This window comes from Piliocolobus tephrosceles, chromosome 2 (genome assembly GCF_002776525.5).
Source record: "Piliocolobus tephrosceles isolate RC106 chromosome 2, ASM277652v3, whole genome shotgun sequence".
NCBI classification, from domain to species: domain Eukaryota; kingdom Metazoa; phylum Chordata; class Mammalia; order Primates; family Cercopithecidae; genus Piliocolobus; species Piliocolobus tephrosceles.
The window spans coordinates 161,977,821-161,993,011 of record NC_045435.1 but is presented as its reverse complement, the minus strand read 5'-3'; the positions used below and the strand labels follow the sequence as shown (position 1 = coordinate 161,993,011).

The window sequence follows — 15,191 nt, the reverse complement described above, 5'->3', positions numbered from 1 at the left end:
ACCTCCAGTAACCCTCATGAGAGTTCTAAGAGGTAGATATAATTATCTCCATTTTCTATGTGGCTCACTGAGCCTTAGGAGGTTGATTGGACTCTTTACCAGAAAGCAAGTACAAACCCTTCCCTTCCAGGCATGTTGAAAGAATTAGCATTGATGTGTGTGAAGTTTTTAGCACAGTGCCTAGCCTATTACTCAATAAACCCAGTAGCAGTTACTCAGATGTACTTTATTGCAGCAATTGAAACTAGTCCCAAACTCATGAGTATGGCATTGCAAGAGATCTCATTCCACTCCTTGTGCTCCTTCAAATCTTTTGAAATTTCTCAAAACTGAAGAGTGGGCTGCCTGCTTTCCTGGGAGTCTCATAATGAGGATGAATGCTTAATTGACATGTTTGTTTCCTCCAAGGGGTGGCTGGCAGAGGATCCTCACACTGACAAGGAAGGCATGCTTTGCTTTTGTTTTTAGCAGCATTGTGTGCCCATAGCGACAGCGGGTGAATCCAACAAAGTTAAAAGGGAAAAGTACTGGAGTTCGCATGAAGGTTGATTGCCCTGGAGAAGTCGACACACTCACACAGATGGAAATGGTTTCACCAAGTCTGAAAAATGTGGTCGTCAGCCCCACGTACAAACCATGACTTGTGTTTTCTTTAAGATGAGGAGGCTGGTCAAGAGGTCTGTGTAATGAAAGATGTTTGTAGAATCCATTTCCATTCTGCCTGAAGCCATCTGCTTTATGTCTATAATAAACAGGGATGTTTTCAGCCACTTTCCCAGGCCTGGCCCGTTAGAAATGCTCACCACAGGGAAAGGTAAATTGACTGCCTCCCAAGCCATGAGCATTAGCACATTATATCTGCAGTGACGGCACTTAACCTTCCCGGGTTGCCTTCCTTACGGTGCCTCTGTGACGGCCTGTGACAAATGGGCTAAGGGGTGCACACTAGGTTAGAACTTAATACACATGGAGTGTTGGCCAGCATCACATTACATGGTGAGCTAGGTAAGATGTGAGCAGTGGAAGAGACCATATTCCAGGAAGATGGAGGCTGCCTGACCTTCTCCAGCCAGAAAGACCTGAGGGCAGCTGGGGCCGTCCTGAGACTTTCTGATGTACCCACTCTCCCTAAAACTTCCTGATGCACTTGAGTACTCTTTCTGAAACACAGACTGAGCAAGTCACATCCCTGTTTAAAATCCTTCAGAGGCTTCCTCCTTGCCCATAGGATAAAATCTACACTCCATAGGCACCCAGGGTCCCTCGTGATCCTTCCACACTCTGCAGCTTCATCTTGAGCCACTCACACATCAGCTCCCGCCCACACGTGAGCCATACTGACATCTTTCAGTTCACCTCCCACCTTCAGCTGCTGTGTCTAGGCCTTTGCAGCACTGTGCCTTGTGCCTGACAGTGTTCGCTATCTTTCCCAGCATCTCAATTCCCTCTCCATTCCTGCTTTAGCTGGAAGGTCCTTTCTGACAGCCTGCCACTAAAAGGTGTGTTAACTTTCTATGGCTGCTGTAACAAATCACTGCAACCATAGGAAACTCATGTGTGGCTTAAAACAACACAAATTTGGCCAGGTGTGGTGGCTCATGCCTGTAATCCCAGCACTTTGGGAGGCCAAGGCAGGCAGATCAGCTGAGGTTGGGAGTTCGAGACCAACCTGACCAACATGGAGAAACCCCATCTCTACTAAAAATACAAAATTAGCTGGGCACGGTGGGACACACCTGTAATCCCAGCTACTCAGGAGACAGAGGCAGGAGAATCACTTGAGCCTGGGAGGCGGAGGCTGCAGTGAGCTGAGATCTCGCCATTGCACTCCAGCCTGGGCAACAAGAGCAAAATACTGTCAAAAAAAAAAAAAAAAAAAAAAAATCACAAATGTATTGCCTTCAAGATTTGTAGGTCAGAAGTTTAAAATGAAGGGGTCCGCATTCCTTCTAGAGACCCTGGAGACAGTCATTTCCTTGCCTTCTCCAGCAGCTAGAGGCTGCTTGCATTGCTTGGTTCATGGCCCCTTCCTAGCACCTCTCTCTTCTCTGACGACTGCTTCTTTCATACATCTCTTTCTCTGTTTATCTAGCCCCGTTGCTGCCCTCTTTATGGGGGCCTTCAAGATAAAACCTGGTAATCCAGGCTACCCTCCTCATTTCAAGAATCTTTACGTAATCACGTCTGTAAAATCCCTTTTACCATGTAACATAACATATTCACAGGTTCCAAGGATTAGGACATGGTCATTTTCAGGGGCCAATTATTCACCCTCTCACAGTGAGATGCTAAGCCCTGAGCCCTTTCCCTGGGGTTATTGTCTGTTGAATTGTCCTTCCCATAGATGACTGGAAGCTCTTTGAGGGTGAGGGCTACATCTGCATTTCCTCCTATTGCACCCTACTGTCCAGTCAAGGGCCTGGCCACTAGTAGATGCTTAATAAACAGTTGTTCACTGAGTAGTTGGCAGGCAGGGCAGTGTCAGAGACCTGGCTGTTGTGGAGAAACTGGATGGACTCTGAAAAACAGTGCAATGAGCAATGTCTAGGCAGTAAAATCTGGGAGGAATTGTCTGGACCGTCTTGGCAAATGGACAGCCATCAACCTCCAGTTCTCTTGGGCAGAGGAATGACCTCGGTGTCAATGTGCAGGAGGCCAGCATATCCCTGTTGACAGGATCATGGTGTTAAAGAGGGCCCAACAGACAAGGATGTCTTTTTTAAATTTCAGATTGAGTTGGGTGAAGTGGGGCTTTGGGGAGAGATCTTGTGTACCTTCAGGGAGCCGGAAAGTTCACTTTATATCTCTAGACAACTCATTCCATTGACTGGGACAGAACCAAAGAGAGGAGGTAGCCATCTGACAAAAATACTTGGTTAGGGATAGACACTGACTCTCTTGTTCGTTCCACACACATTTCCTGAGTACTTATTGGTGCCAGGCACAGTGCTAGGAGTTGAAAAGACCAAGATGAATTTAAAAACCACTCTCTAATCACTTGAGCCCAGGAGTTTGAGGCTGCAGTGAGCTGTGATTATGCCACTACACTCCAAACTGGAAAAAAAAGTGAGACTCTGTCTCTTAAAAAAAAATTAAAAAATAAAAACCTCTAAGAGATTATCTTCCACTTGGAGAAAAGCAACATGCATAAAAAGCAATGACAATTCGCTGGTGAAGAAAGAAAAAGGTGATTAAGTGTGAAAAACAAGTACAGAGTTAGCATGATAGTGGGGGGCTATTGGGGGAGGTACAAGGTAAATATTCCAGGGAGAAAACCTTGAAGGCAGATCACCAGGGTGGCAAGGAATGAGGATGGCATTTCAGGTGGTCATGACTGCATTTGCAGAAGCAGCATGTTGTGCTTGAGGAGTGGGATGAAATGCTGTCTGATGACTATGGAGTGGGAGGCAGTAAGCTGGAGAGGGGGCGAGAGCCAAAGGTAGAACCTGTTTGCCTTGTCTCCAGTTTAATGATAAATTCCAACAAGCCTGTACACTACATTCTCAACTTGTTAAATCCTTTAGCAGCAATTATTACTCTGTGGCCTCCATTGAATGGTTATTGATGAGAAGCCTTTCCCAATAGCAAAAGTCTCCCTCACTTGCTCCATCTCACTAGATATTATTAGATGATAAGGGCAGATGGGACACTTTTATGGCATGCATCTTGCCTTGTGTTTGATGAGATTGGCACTCAAATCAGAGCCAGTTTATTGTCCTGGTGGGTCCCTGGAGTGAGTCCATTTTAGCCCTATGACTGTATTTCTCTGGGTTTGGCTTGAGAGGGTACTTAGTTGAAGCAAATTGCAGTGTACAAATGGTACAGGTGGACTGACCCTGTTACTGATCCTGGGAATTACACTCACTGTGTCCTTCAGCCTGCGACGTGGCCCAGACAGAGCACAGTCTCCATTAGAACAGTGTGGCTCAGTATGCTCACAGCAAAAAAAGAAAAAGAAAGAGAGGCACTTAGTAAAGGTCATTTATTCTCCTTCTCAGCATCACATTTCATTGCTATTGATGCCACCATTCAAACAAATGTTCTAATTTACAGTTTCTGGGAACTTTTGGAAAAATGGATGAGAGCCCCAGGTTACCTGAGATGCTACAGTTACATGTTTTAATGGTTCTAACAATGTATATTTTGTCAAAATGAAATAGAATTTTGAAAGACTTCATAATAGTTGTACAAAACAGCCACCTTTTCAGTTATAGTCATTATGCGGCTGCTCTTGTGAATAGCTTGGCACACTTTGCAAATATCTCATTAAACCATCCAATCTCCCTGGGAAAAAGCTAGCAGCAGCTTGTTGACTGCTTTCTTCCCACACAGTAGGGGGTATTCCTGCTGACTCAAAGGAAGCATGAAGACACCACGGCCCACCTAGGCTGTGAGTTTTTCATCTTCACACTGTAGCTCAGAGTACACACCCTCCAACCAGCCAGTGCCCCGTTTCAGTCTTCACTGATCCCTGCTTTGGGCCAGGCTCTGTGCTTCAAGCTGAAATCCCAAGATGGAGAAAACACCACTTCCCTTCCTAAAGGGTTTACTGTCCAGTGGATAGGAAAGACATATAAGCAGGCTTTTTCAATAAAATGCGGCATGTGATTTATTAAAGGTAAGTCAGAGATGAGTTAACCTAACCTAGATGTCAAAGAAGCCATCTCAGCAGCCTTCCACCCTCCCAGCACCTGGACACTTGTATCCCCAACTCTGTGGCAGCCACGGTGGATTAGTTAATCCAGTTTCCAACCCCCTTTCCCTTACTGTTCTCACTTTGGAGGCTGTCAAGCTAAATAGATGCCTTTCTAGCCTTTGTTGTAGCTAGAGTGGCCATGTAACCTAGTTCTGGCCAATGAGACAGAAGCAAAATCTACAGGAGGTTCTTAAAAAGCTCTTGTGTTCTTGATTAAGAGGAATAGCCAATCTAGTACAGCTTCTTGCTCCTCCTTCTTGCCTTTATTGAGGTTATGATGGCTGTAGCTGCAACAGTAATCTTGCGACCATGAGAGAGAAACTGAAAGAATTGCAGGTCATTGTTGAGCCCATGATCTAATGTCATAGGTGCCTACTTCCAGACTTTTTGTCATGTTAGAAACAAATGAACCTCTCTTTGTTTAGACCACTGAGGTTAGGCTTCTGGTATTTGCAGCTAATATATCCCTAACTGATATAGGTACCTAGTAGCTAATTGATAAATAGTGATTGAAGTAATAAATAATGTGATCATATGAATTGGGTCTTAACATATTGGGATGTGCTGGGGGGTTTTCTGGTTGGAGGAAACCAAAATAGCCTGTACAGAAGGTTGAAGCAGGAAGCCATGAAGATGTCACAAAGAAGCCCTAACAGGTAGTTCATTGTTGCTAGAATAGAAAGTAGGAAGCTGGATGAAAGCCTGGAGAAGGAGATAACATGGGCCAAATTGAAACAGTTTCCTTTGATACAAGCAGGGTCCCAGGTTCCTGTGACTGAGCACTCTACATGTTGCCCCCAGAACTGCAGGATTACAGCTAAGACCATCATAGCAAGATGAACAGTAAAGGCAGTAAATGCATTCCTCCTGTTGGTTGCTGTATTATCTATTACTGCATAACCAATTACACCAAAATGTAGCAGCTTAAGACAACACATTTATTTATTATTTTTATTTATTATCTCACAGTTTCTGTGGGTCTTGAATCCAGATATAATTTAACTTATAACGCCTGTCTTACAAAGCTTCAGTCAGTGTTCGCAGGGCTGCAGTCATGTCTGAAAACTTGACTGGGGAAAGATCATGCCCACACTCGTGCACATAGTTGTTAGAGATCCAGTTCCTCACTGGATGTTGGCCGCCAGAGGTCTCTCTCACTCCCTGGGCCCATGGGCGTCTCCGTGGGGCAGCTCACAACCTGCCTCCTGGCTGCCTCAGGGTGAGCAAGTGAGAAAGCAAAAGAGGTGAGCAAGAGGGAAGCCAGAGGCCTTTGGTAACCTTAGCTCAGAGGTGGTAACCCCTACTGCTGTATTCTGTTTGTTGTAAGCAAGTTTCAGCCTATACTTAAGGGATGAGATTACCAGTGAATTCTAGAAGGATCACTGGGAGCCGTCTTAAACACTGCCTACCACAGACACACCGCCATCTCCTTTCTCCTCCTGCTCCATCAGGGTCAGCAGTAGCAGCACCTTTCTCACCATTGTTGTCATCATCACAACCACAGTGATTGTTTATTAAATGCTTCTTCTGTATCAGGCACTTTCCATATGTAACTATCCTCACTATAACCTTGTAAGAGTAAGTAACTTATCCCCATCTTGCAGGTTAGAAACCTGAGGCTCAGAGAGGGTCTGTGGTTTGCCCTAGGCCTCACAGCCAGTGAGAGGCAGAACTAGGGGTCACCCAAGGCCCACCTTGAGGAAGCAGCATCTCAGAGGCAAGAGAACCATGTCTGCCAGCCAGTCCTGGAGCCTGGGCTGTTTCCTTCTCACCTTTAACCTCAACAGAGTGAGGTCAGAGGGTGGGCTGCACCCTCTCAAAATGCTTGGGCCCCAGATAAAGGACAATATGTGAGATCAGAATACAGTCTGCACATTAGATAATAGTCCAGTAACAATATTGGTTTCCTGATTTTAATCATTGTTCTGCAGTTATGTAACAAAGTGTCTTCATTCTGAGAAAACACATACTGAAGTATTTAGAGGTAAAGAGATTTTATATCTATGACTGACTCTCAAACATCTCAGAAAAAATATTTATAAACAGGTATGTACATGTGTGGAAAGAGAGTGAATGATAAAGCAAGTGTGGTAAAATGTTAACATTGGGGAATCTGGATAAAGAGTATAAAACATTTTGTATAAATTTTGTAACTTTTTTTCAATAAGTCTAAAATTGTTTCAAAGTAAAAAGTATTTTAAAAGTGCTAATCTACTCTAGGACCTTGTGAGATCTATTAGGACTACCAGAGATGACACTTGGGGGGGTCTTCTAGCCCTCCTTCTGATCCCAGGGTGATCTGTCAGAGCCCAAGGAGGATATAGAAGTTCAGAACAGAACATGGGTTCTGGGATCAGGCTGCCTGGGTTCCAGTCCTGGCCCAGTAGCTTCTAAGGTCCCTGAGCTATATGAGTAACCGCTCAGGGTTGTTAAAAAGGACTTGGCAAGAGAAGGATATACCTTGGCATAGCACTTGGCGTACTTCATGGCCCATGGCAAACCCTCCTTAAATGTTGTTTTAATGCCTCCTCAGTCATCTTACAAGTTGACAAGTAATGGTCTGTGTGTGGTTTAGAGAGACTGATCTGGATAATTATCTCAATGCTAACTCCCTGACATGAGCTTTTGTCCCCATAAAAGCAGGGTGGCCACTGCAACGGGTGTGGATGTGCCTGACAAGATGAAGAGCCAAATCCCTGTGGTTCTCCTGGCCTGTGGCTCCTTTAACCCCATCACCAACATGCACCTGCGCTTGTTTGAGGTGGCCAGAGATCACCTACACCAAACAGGTCAGTCAGGGGGCCCTGAGTCCAACAGAAGAACTGGTGGGTTAGGCTTCATGGGGCTTTTCTGGCTGCTGGCATCACTATTACTAAAGCAGCTCAGTGTATTTATTCACAGCATAACTAGAGGCATTTTTTTTTTCATCATATTCAAAGGGTTGATGCTTATAGTCTTGTGACATGTATACAAGTCATACCCCTTGCCATAGAGCTGAACACATCTGAAGGTCTGCCCTCCCTGCCCACCTCACTGTTGGCAATGAATGACAACAGGCCCTCTATAGAACCTGTGCCACAATCAGGGCATCCTTTCTGGTACTCCCAACATCTACCTACACAGCCAGATGAATAGGTAGCATGTGCCTTAGAAAACTCCTGATACTCTTCAGAGGGTAAGCAAATGCTTGACAATGGCCATTTTGACATTTTCTCATTTTAAAGAATATATCTTAGATTATTACAAATTAATAATCTTGTATATAGGGCATTTCCAATACAGATGGCATGACTTTGACAGAAATATTTAATCAGCTGAAAATATATAATCTGAGGATATTTCATCTCCTTGACTTTCTATTTCATTATTAAAGGAGTAGAGTAACATTTATAATCTGCATGATTGTTTCTAAAGAATATAAGTAATGTATCTGTTGCTATCAAGTATATATGAAATTATCTACCTGTATATTTGTGAATGTATTATGTATTCATATATGTATTTTGTGTTTCTATATTGTTTGTAAAAGTTTGCCTTTAAGGACATTGTTTTTATACCAGAATCAATTCCTATTTACTTTTAATATAGCAAAAAGTATTTGAGTAACGTGGAAATCATTTCTTCAAAGAAATAATGCATAAGTATTAGTTTATTTTAAAGGAAATATCTTTATTTTAAAAACATATTTTTATTTAAAAAGTGAAAGTGAGTGTCTATCCTTGATAAATAAACAGCTTAGTAAATAATAGGAATAAAAAATATTCAAACAATTCATTAAAACTAGTTGGTGGACATTAGTAGACAGTATACCAAAGAGGAAGTATAAATGGCCAACAAACTTAGGGAAAGATGATTAAAATCACTAATAATCAAAGAAAGTGCAAATAAAAATGTGATAAACTACACAAGCACCACCATGAGGGCATCTCCCGTGGCTGCTGGAACACCACAGAATTGCCACCATCTGCCACTGGGCTTATAGTTAGTGCTCAAAAAATATCTGTTGCAGGAGTAAATAGTTTTAGCCTATGAGACTAGCAAATATTAAAGATGGACAAAATTCAGTGCTGGCAGAATAAAGAAGCACTGGTAGAGTAGCAGGGCTGTACTGGTAGTAATAGGATAAATTTTGAGGACAATTTGATGTTCTGTGGCAAAAGATTTAAAGTCTCTACCCATACTCATAATGAAGAGAAAAATGAACCAATGGAAACCAAACCAGATTTCATGCAGATGTTAGAATTAGCAGACAAAGACTTGAAAACAATTATTATAATTACGTGCTATATGTTCAAGTTAAGCAGAGATATGGAAAATATAAAAGGACCCAAATCAAACATCTAGAATTAAATACTACAACCTGTGAGATGAAAAATACACTGTAAAGAATAAAAAACAGATTAGACATTACAGAAGAAAAAGTTAGTGAACTTGAAGATATAATAATAGGAACTATCTAAAAATACAGGAAGAAAAAATTTTACAAAAGAAAGAATAACAATGAGATATGAGAGAACTTAAAGCAGCTTAATATACTTGGAATTGGAATCCCAGAAGGAGAAAACAAAGGAAGAACTAGAAAAAATATTTGAAGAAATAATGACTGAAATTTCTCCAAATTTTATGAAAACCCACAGATCCAACTATCTGAACAAACTCCAAACACAAGAAAAATTAAGAAAACAACACTGAAATATATAATAATCAAATTTCTCAAAACCGGTAATAGTCAAAAGCAACCACAGAACAAAAATAAAGATGACAGCAGATATCTTGTTACTGAATTTACCAAAAAAGAATTTAGTGTAATAACATTGTTAAAGAACTGAAAGAAAATGCTGTCGACCTAGAATTCTGTATCCATTCCATATCTGGCAAAAATATCTTTCAAAAATGAAAGCAAAGTAAAGGCATATTCAGATATTCAAAAGCTGAAGAACTCACCACCAGCAAACTTGCATTACAAGAAATGCTAAATTCTTCAGGCAGAAGGAAAACAATACCAAACAGAAGCATGGACCAACACAGAGGAATACAGAGCATTGGAAATGGTAACCACATGGGGCAATTATATAATATTTCTTATTGATTAATTTTCTTTAAAAGGTAATTAACAGTTTAAATGAAAGTAACAATATACTGTGGGATTTATAACCTATGTAGAAGTAAAATATATGATAACAGTAGAATAAAGGCTGAGGGGGTGAAAGGGAATATACATAAAGTGGTATAACATCACTTAAAGATAGACCGTAAGAAGTTAAAGATACGTTTTAAACTCTAATGCAACTGTTAAAATGAAGCAGTTATGGTTAATAAGCATACAGAGGAAGTAAAATAGAATTGGAATATACTCAGTTAATTCAAAAGAAGAAAAAGAAGAAACAGGGAACAAAAAACAGATGAGACAAACAGAAAACAACATAAGAGATTTAAACCTAACTATATCAATAATCACATTAAATATAAGTAGCCTAACAACTTCTGCAAAGAGGCAGACTGCCAGATTCAATAAAATAAGCAAGACCCAACTATAAACAAGAAGCATACTTTAAACACAGAAACCCAAATAGGCTAAAAGTAAGAGAACAGAAAACTGTCCTATGCTAACACTAATTAAAAGAAAGCTGGAGTGGCTATAGTAGTATCAGAGAAAGTAGATTTCAGAGGAGTGAATATTACGAGGGATAAATAAGGTCATTTCATAATCATAAAGGGGTTAATGCTTTAAGCAGAAGTAATACGCTTTTTGCACTTAGTAATATAACTTCTAAATATATAAGAAGCAAAAACTTATAGAATTGAAAGGAGAAATAGACAAACCCACATTTAGAGTCAGCTATTTTAATGCTCTTCTCAGTAATTAATAGAATAAGCACACAGAAAATTAATAGAAGACTTGAACAACACTATTAAACAATTTGACCTAATTGACATTTATAGACTACTGCATCCTACATCACAGAATACACATCCTTCCCAAGGGCACTCAGAACATTTACCAAAATAAGCCATATTCTGAACCATAAAAGAAGTCTCAGCCTTGTGCGGTGGCTCACGCCTGTAATCCCAACACTTTGGGAGGCCAATGTGGGTGGATCACCTGAGGTCAGGAGTTCGAGACTAGCCTGGCCAACATGGTGAAACCCCATCTCTACTAAGAATACAAAAATCAGCCAGGTATGGTGGCATGCATCTATAATCCTAGCTACTCAGGAGGCTGAGGCAGGAGAATCGGCTTGAACCCGAGAGGCAGAGGTTGCAGTGAGCCGAGATCATGCCACTGCACTCCAGCCTAGGGAATGGAGTGAGACTCTGTCTCAAAAAAAAAAAAAAAAAAAAGTCTCAATAAATGTAAAAGGACTGAAGTAATACAAAGTGTATTCTCTGACCACAGTGGAATTACATTAGAAATCAATAACAGAAAGATCTCTGGAAGGTCTCCAAATATGGAAATAAAATAACATACTTCTAAAAACTCATGGGTCACAGAAGAAATCAAAATGGAAATTAGAAAACGTTTTGAACTCCATGAAAGTGAAAACAATATATAAAAAATTTAGGCTGTCACTGAAGTAGTACTTAAGGAGAGTTTTATAGCATGAAATATTATATTAGGAAAAAAATGGTCTCAAATCAATGATTTCAACTTCCACCTTAATAAACAAAGGAACAGATGAAAAACAAAATAAGCAGAAGAAAGGAAATACAATAATGTGCCACACTATGACATTTCAGCAAATAACAGACCATATGTATGACAGTGGTCTCATAAGACTGTAATGGAGTTGAAAACTTCCTATTGACCAGTGACATTATAGCATCATGGCTCAAGGCATTACTCGTGTTTGTGGTGATGCTGGTATAAACAAATCTACTGCATGACTAATCATATAAAAGTCTAAAAAGTCTACCATAGGCCAGGCATGTTGGCTCACACCTATAATCCCAGCACTTTGGGAGGCCAAGGTGCGTGGATCATGAGGTCAAGAGATCAAGACCAGCCTGGCCAAGATGGTGAAACCCCATCTCTACTAAAAACACAAAAATTAGCCGGGCCTGGTGGCGCACGCCTGTAATCTCAACTACTTGGGAGGCTGAGGCAGGGAATTGCTTGAACCTGGGAGGTGGAAGTTGCAGTAAGCCAAGATGGAGCCACTGCACTCCAGCTTGGGTGACAGAGCAAGACTCTGTCTCAATCAATCAATCAATAAGTCTAGCATATACATTTATATACAGTACATAAAACTTGATAATGGTAATAAATGACTAAGTTACCGATTTATGTATTTACTATACTATACTTTTATCCTTATTTTAGAGTCTATTCTGTTTGTTAAAAAAACAAAAAAAAACAAAACAAAAACCTCACGCCTGTAATCCCAGCACTTTGGGAGGCCGAGACAGGCGGATCACGAGGTCAGGAGATCAAGACAATCCTGGCTAACATGGCGAAACCCCATCTCTACTAAAAATACAAAAAAACTAGCCGGGCGTAGTGGTGGGCACCTGTAGTCCCAACTACTTGGGAGGCTGAGGCAGGAGAATGGCGTGAACCCGGGAGGCGGAGCTTGCAGTGAGCTGAGATCGTGCCACCGTACTCCAGCCTGGGCGACTGAGCAAGACTCCGTCTCAAAAAAAAGAAAAAAAAAAGTTAACTGTAAAAGAGCCTCAGGCAGCTCCTTCAGAAAGAATTCCAGAAGAAGGCATTGTTATCATAGATGACAGCTCCATGCATGTTTCTGCCCCTGCAGACCTTCTAGTGGGACAAGATGTGGCGGTAGAAGATGGTGATATTGATGATCCTGATCATGTGTAGGCCTAGGCTAATATGTGTGTTTATATCTTAATTTTTAACAAAATTTACAAAGTAAAAATTTTTAAATAAAACTTATAGGATAAGGATATGAAGAAAAATATTTTTGTATATCTGTACAATATGTTTGTGCTTTAAGCTAAGTATAATTATAAAAGAATCCAAAAGTTTAAAAAGTTGACAAGTTTATAAAGTAAAAAAGTTATAGTAACCTAAAGTTAATTTATTATTGAAGAAAGAAAAATATTTTTTAAAATTTAGTGTAGTTTAAATAAACAATATTTATAAAGTCTATAGGAGTCTACAGTAATATTGTAGTCCTTCATATTGACTCACGCCTTGACTTACCCAGAACAACTTCCAGTCCTGCAGGCTGCATTCATGGTAAGTGTCCTATAAAAGTATAGTGTTTGTATACATATTTTGAGACAGAGTCTCGCTCTGTCACCCAGGCTGGAGTGCAGTGGCGTGACCTCAGCTAACAGCAACCTCCACCTCCCGGGTTCAAGCGATTCTCCTGTCTCAGCCTCCCGAGTAGCTGAGACTACAGGCATGCACCACCATGCCTGGCTGATTTTTTGTATTTTTAGTAGAGACGGGGTTTCATCATATTGGTCAGGCTGGTCTTGAACTCCTGACCTTGTGGTCAGCCTGCCTCGGCCTCCCAAAGTGCTGGAATTACAAGCATGAGTCACCGTGCCTGGCGTGTTTATCTTTTATACCATATTTTTTACTGTGCCTTTTCTGTGTTTAGATATGTTTAGAACATTTCTCAAAAAAAAAAAAAAAACATATACAAACAGCCATCAGGTATATGAAAAACTGCTAAACATTACTAACATCAGAGAAATGCAAATCAAAACCAACATGACATAGCATCTTATCCATTCAGAATGGCTATTATTAAAATAACAAAAAATAACCAATGTTGGTGATGATGCAGAGAAAAGGGAACTCTTGTAAACTATTGGTGAGAATGTAAACTGGAACAGCGATTATGAAAAACAGTATGGAGATATCTCAAAAAACTAAAATTATAATTACTATTTAATTCAGCATTCCCACTACAAGGTATCTACCCAAAGGAAAAGAAATCAATATATCAAAGGGATCCCAGCATTCACATGTTTATTGCAGCACTATTCACAATAGCAAAGATATAGAATCAACCTAAGTGTCCATCAATGGATGAATAGATAATGAAAATGTGGTATATATACATAATGGAATACTATTCTGCCATAAAAAAAGAATGAAATCATGTCATTTACAGCAATGTGGATGGAACTGGAGATCATTATCTTAAGTGAAATAAGCCGAACACAAAAAGATGAATATTACATGTTCTCACTTCTATGTGGGAGCTAAAAAATTTGAACACTTGGAGGTGGAGAGTGGAAAGATAGTTAACAGAGACTGAGAAGGGTGAGTTGGGGAGGAAGTGGAAGGATGAAGAGAACTAGGTTAAAAGGTACAAACATGCATTAAGATAGAAGGAATAAATTCTGGCCAGGCGTGATGATTCATGCCTGTAATCCCAGCACTTTGGGAGGCCAAGGTGGGTGGATCATGTGAGGCCAGGAGTTCAAGACCAGCCTGGCCAACATGGCAAAATCCTGTCTCTACTAAAAATACAAAAATTAGCTGGACATGGTGGTGCACACCTGTAATCCCAGCTACTCGGGAGGCAGAGGCATGAGAATCACTTGAACCTGGGAGGCTTGCAGTGAGCCCAGATCATGTCACTGCACTTCAGCCCAGGCAAGAAAGCAAAGCCCTGTCTCAAAAAACAAAATGAAACAAAATAACAACCCAATGAAAAACTGAGCCAAATATTTGAATAGACACTTCACCGAAGAAGACATATGGAAATGACTTCTCATAGCATTAGGGAAATACAGATGAAGATCACAGTAAGATACCACTGCACCCCTCCTAGAATGACTAAAGTTAAAAACTGATTATACCAAGTATGGCTAAGGACTGAAGCAATTGGAATTTTCATACACTGTTGGTGGGGATATAAATAGTGGAATGACTGTGGAAAATAACTTTGCAGTTTCTTAAAAGTTAAATATGGCCAATTGCATGGCTCAGGCCTGTAATCTCAACACTTTGGGAGGCTGAGGTGAGAGGATGGCTTTGAGGCCAACCTGGGCAACATAGCAAGACCCTATCTCTACAAAAATGGAAAAAAAATAGCCAAGCTTTGTGGTACATGCCTGTGGTCCTAGCTACTCAGGATGCTGAGGCAAGAGGATTACGTGAGCCTAAGAGTTCAGAACTGCAGTGAGCTATGATTGCACCACTGCACAGTGTCATAGATGACAGCTCCATGCATATTTCTGCCCCTACAGACCTTCTAGTGGGACAAGATGTGGAGGTATAAGACGGTGATATCAGGACGACAGACTGATATCCCGTCTCAAAAAAAAAGGAGGTTAAATGTGCATTTACTATATTACTATATGATTCAGCTATTCTATTTCTATTTACACAAGGTGTTGTCTTTGTTGTGAGATTCACCAGAGAGCAGGGCTTGTACTCTACTTTGTGGAATGTGCTGCTTCTCAGACAGGTCTACCTACACAGTGTTATTAAAACACTTGATGTACTTGCAGGCTCTCCTTTAGCCTCAGGAGAAGCTTCAGCATGGCCCAATGAGGTTTCACAGGGTAC

General features: G+C 40.7%; 1 protein-coding gene across 3 annotated transcripts in view; it reads left to right on the top strand.

Annotated features, from left to right (window-relative positions):
* Positions 1-15,191, top strand: part of NMNAT3 (nicotinamide nucleotide adenylyltransferase 3) — a 122,096-nt gene that overhangs the window by 43,145 nt on the left and 63,760 nt on the right. For 2 of the 3 annotated variants that reach the window (XM_023187873.1, XM_023187871.1), the window contains one exon: positions 7,340-7,485. In XM_023187873.1, the coding sequence (XP_023043641.1) occupies positions 7,377-7,485 (109 nt within the window). In that variant the 5' untranslated portion in view covers positions 7,340-7,376. Of the gene's footprint in view, positions 1-7,336; positions 7,486-15,191 lie in introns of all 3 variants that reach the window. The other variant, XM_023187872.1, reaches the window with a different exon arrangement.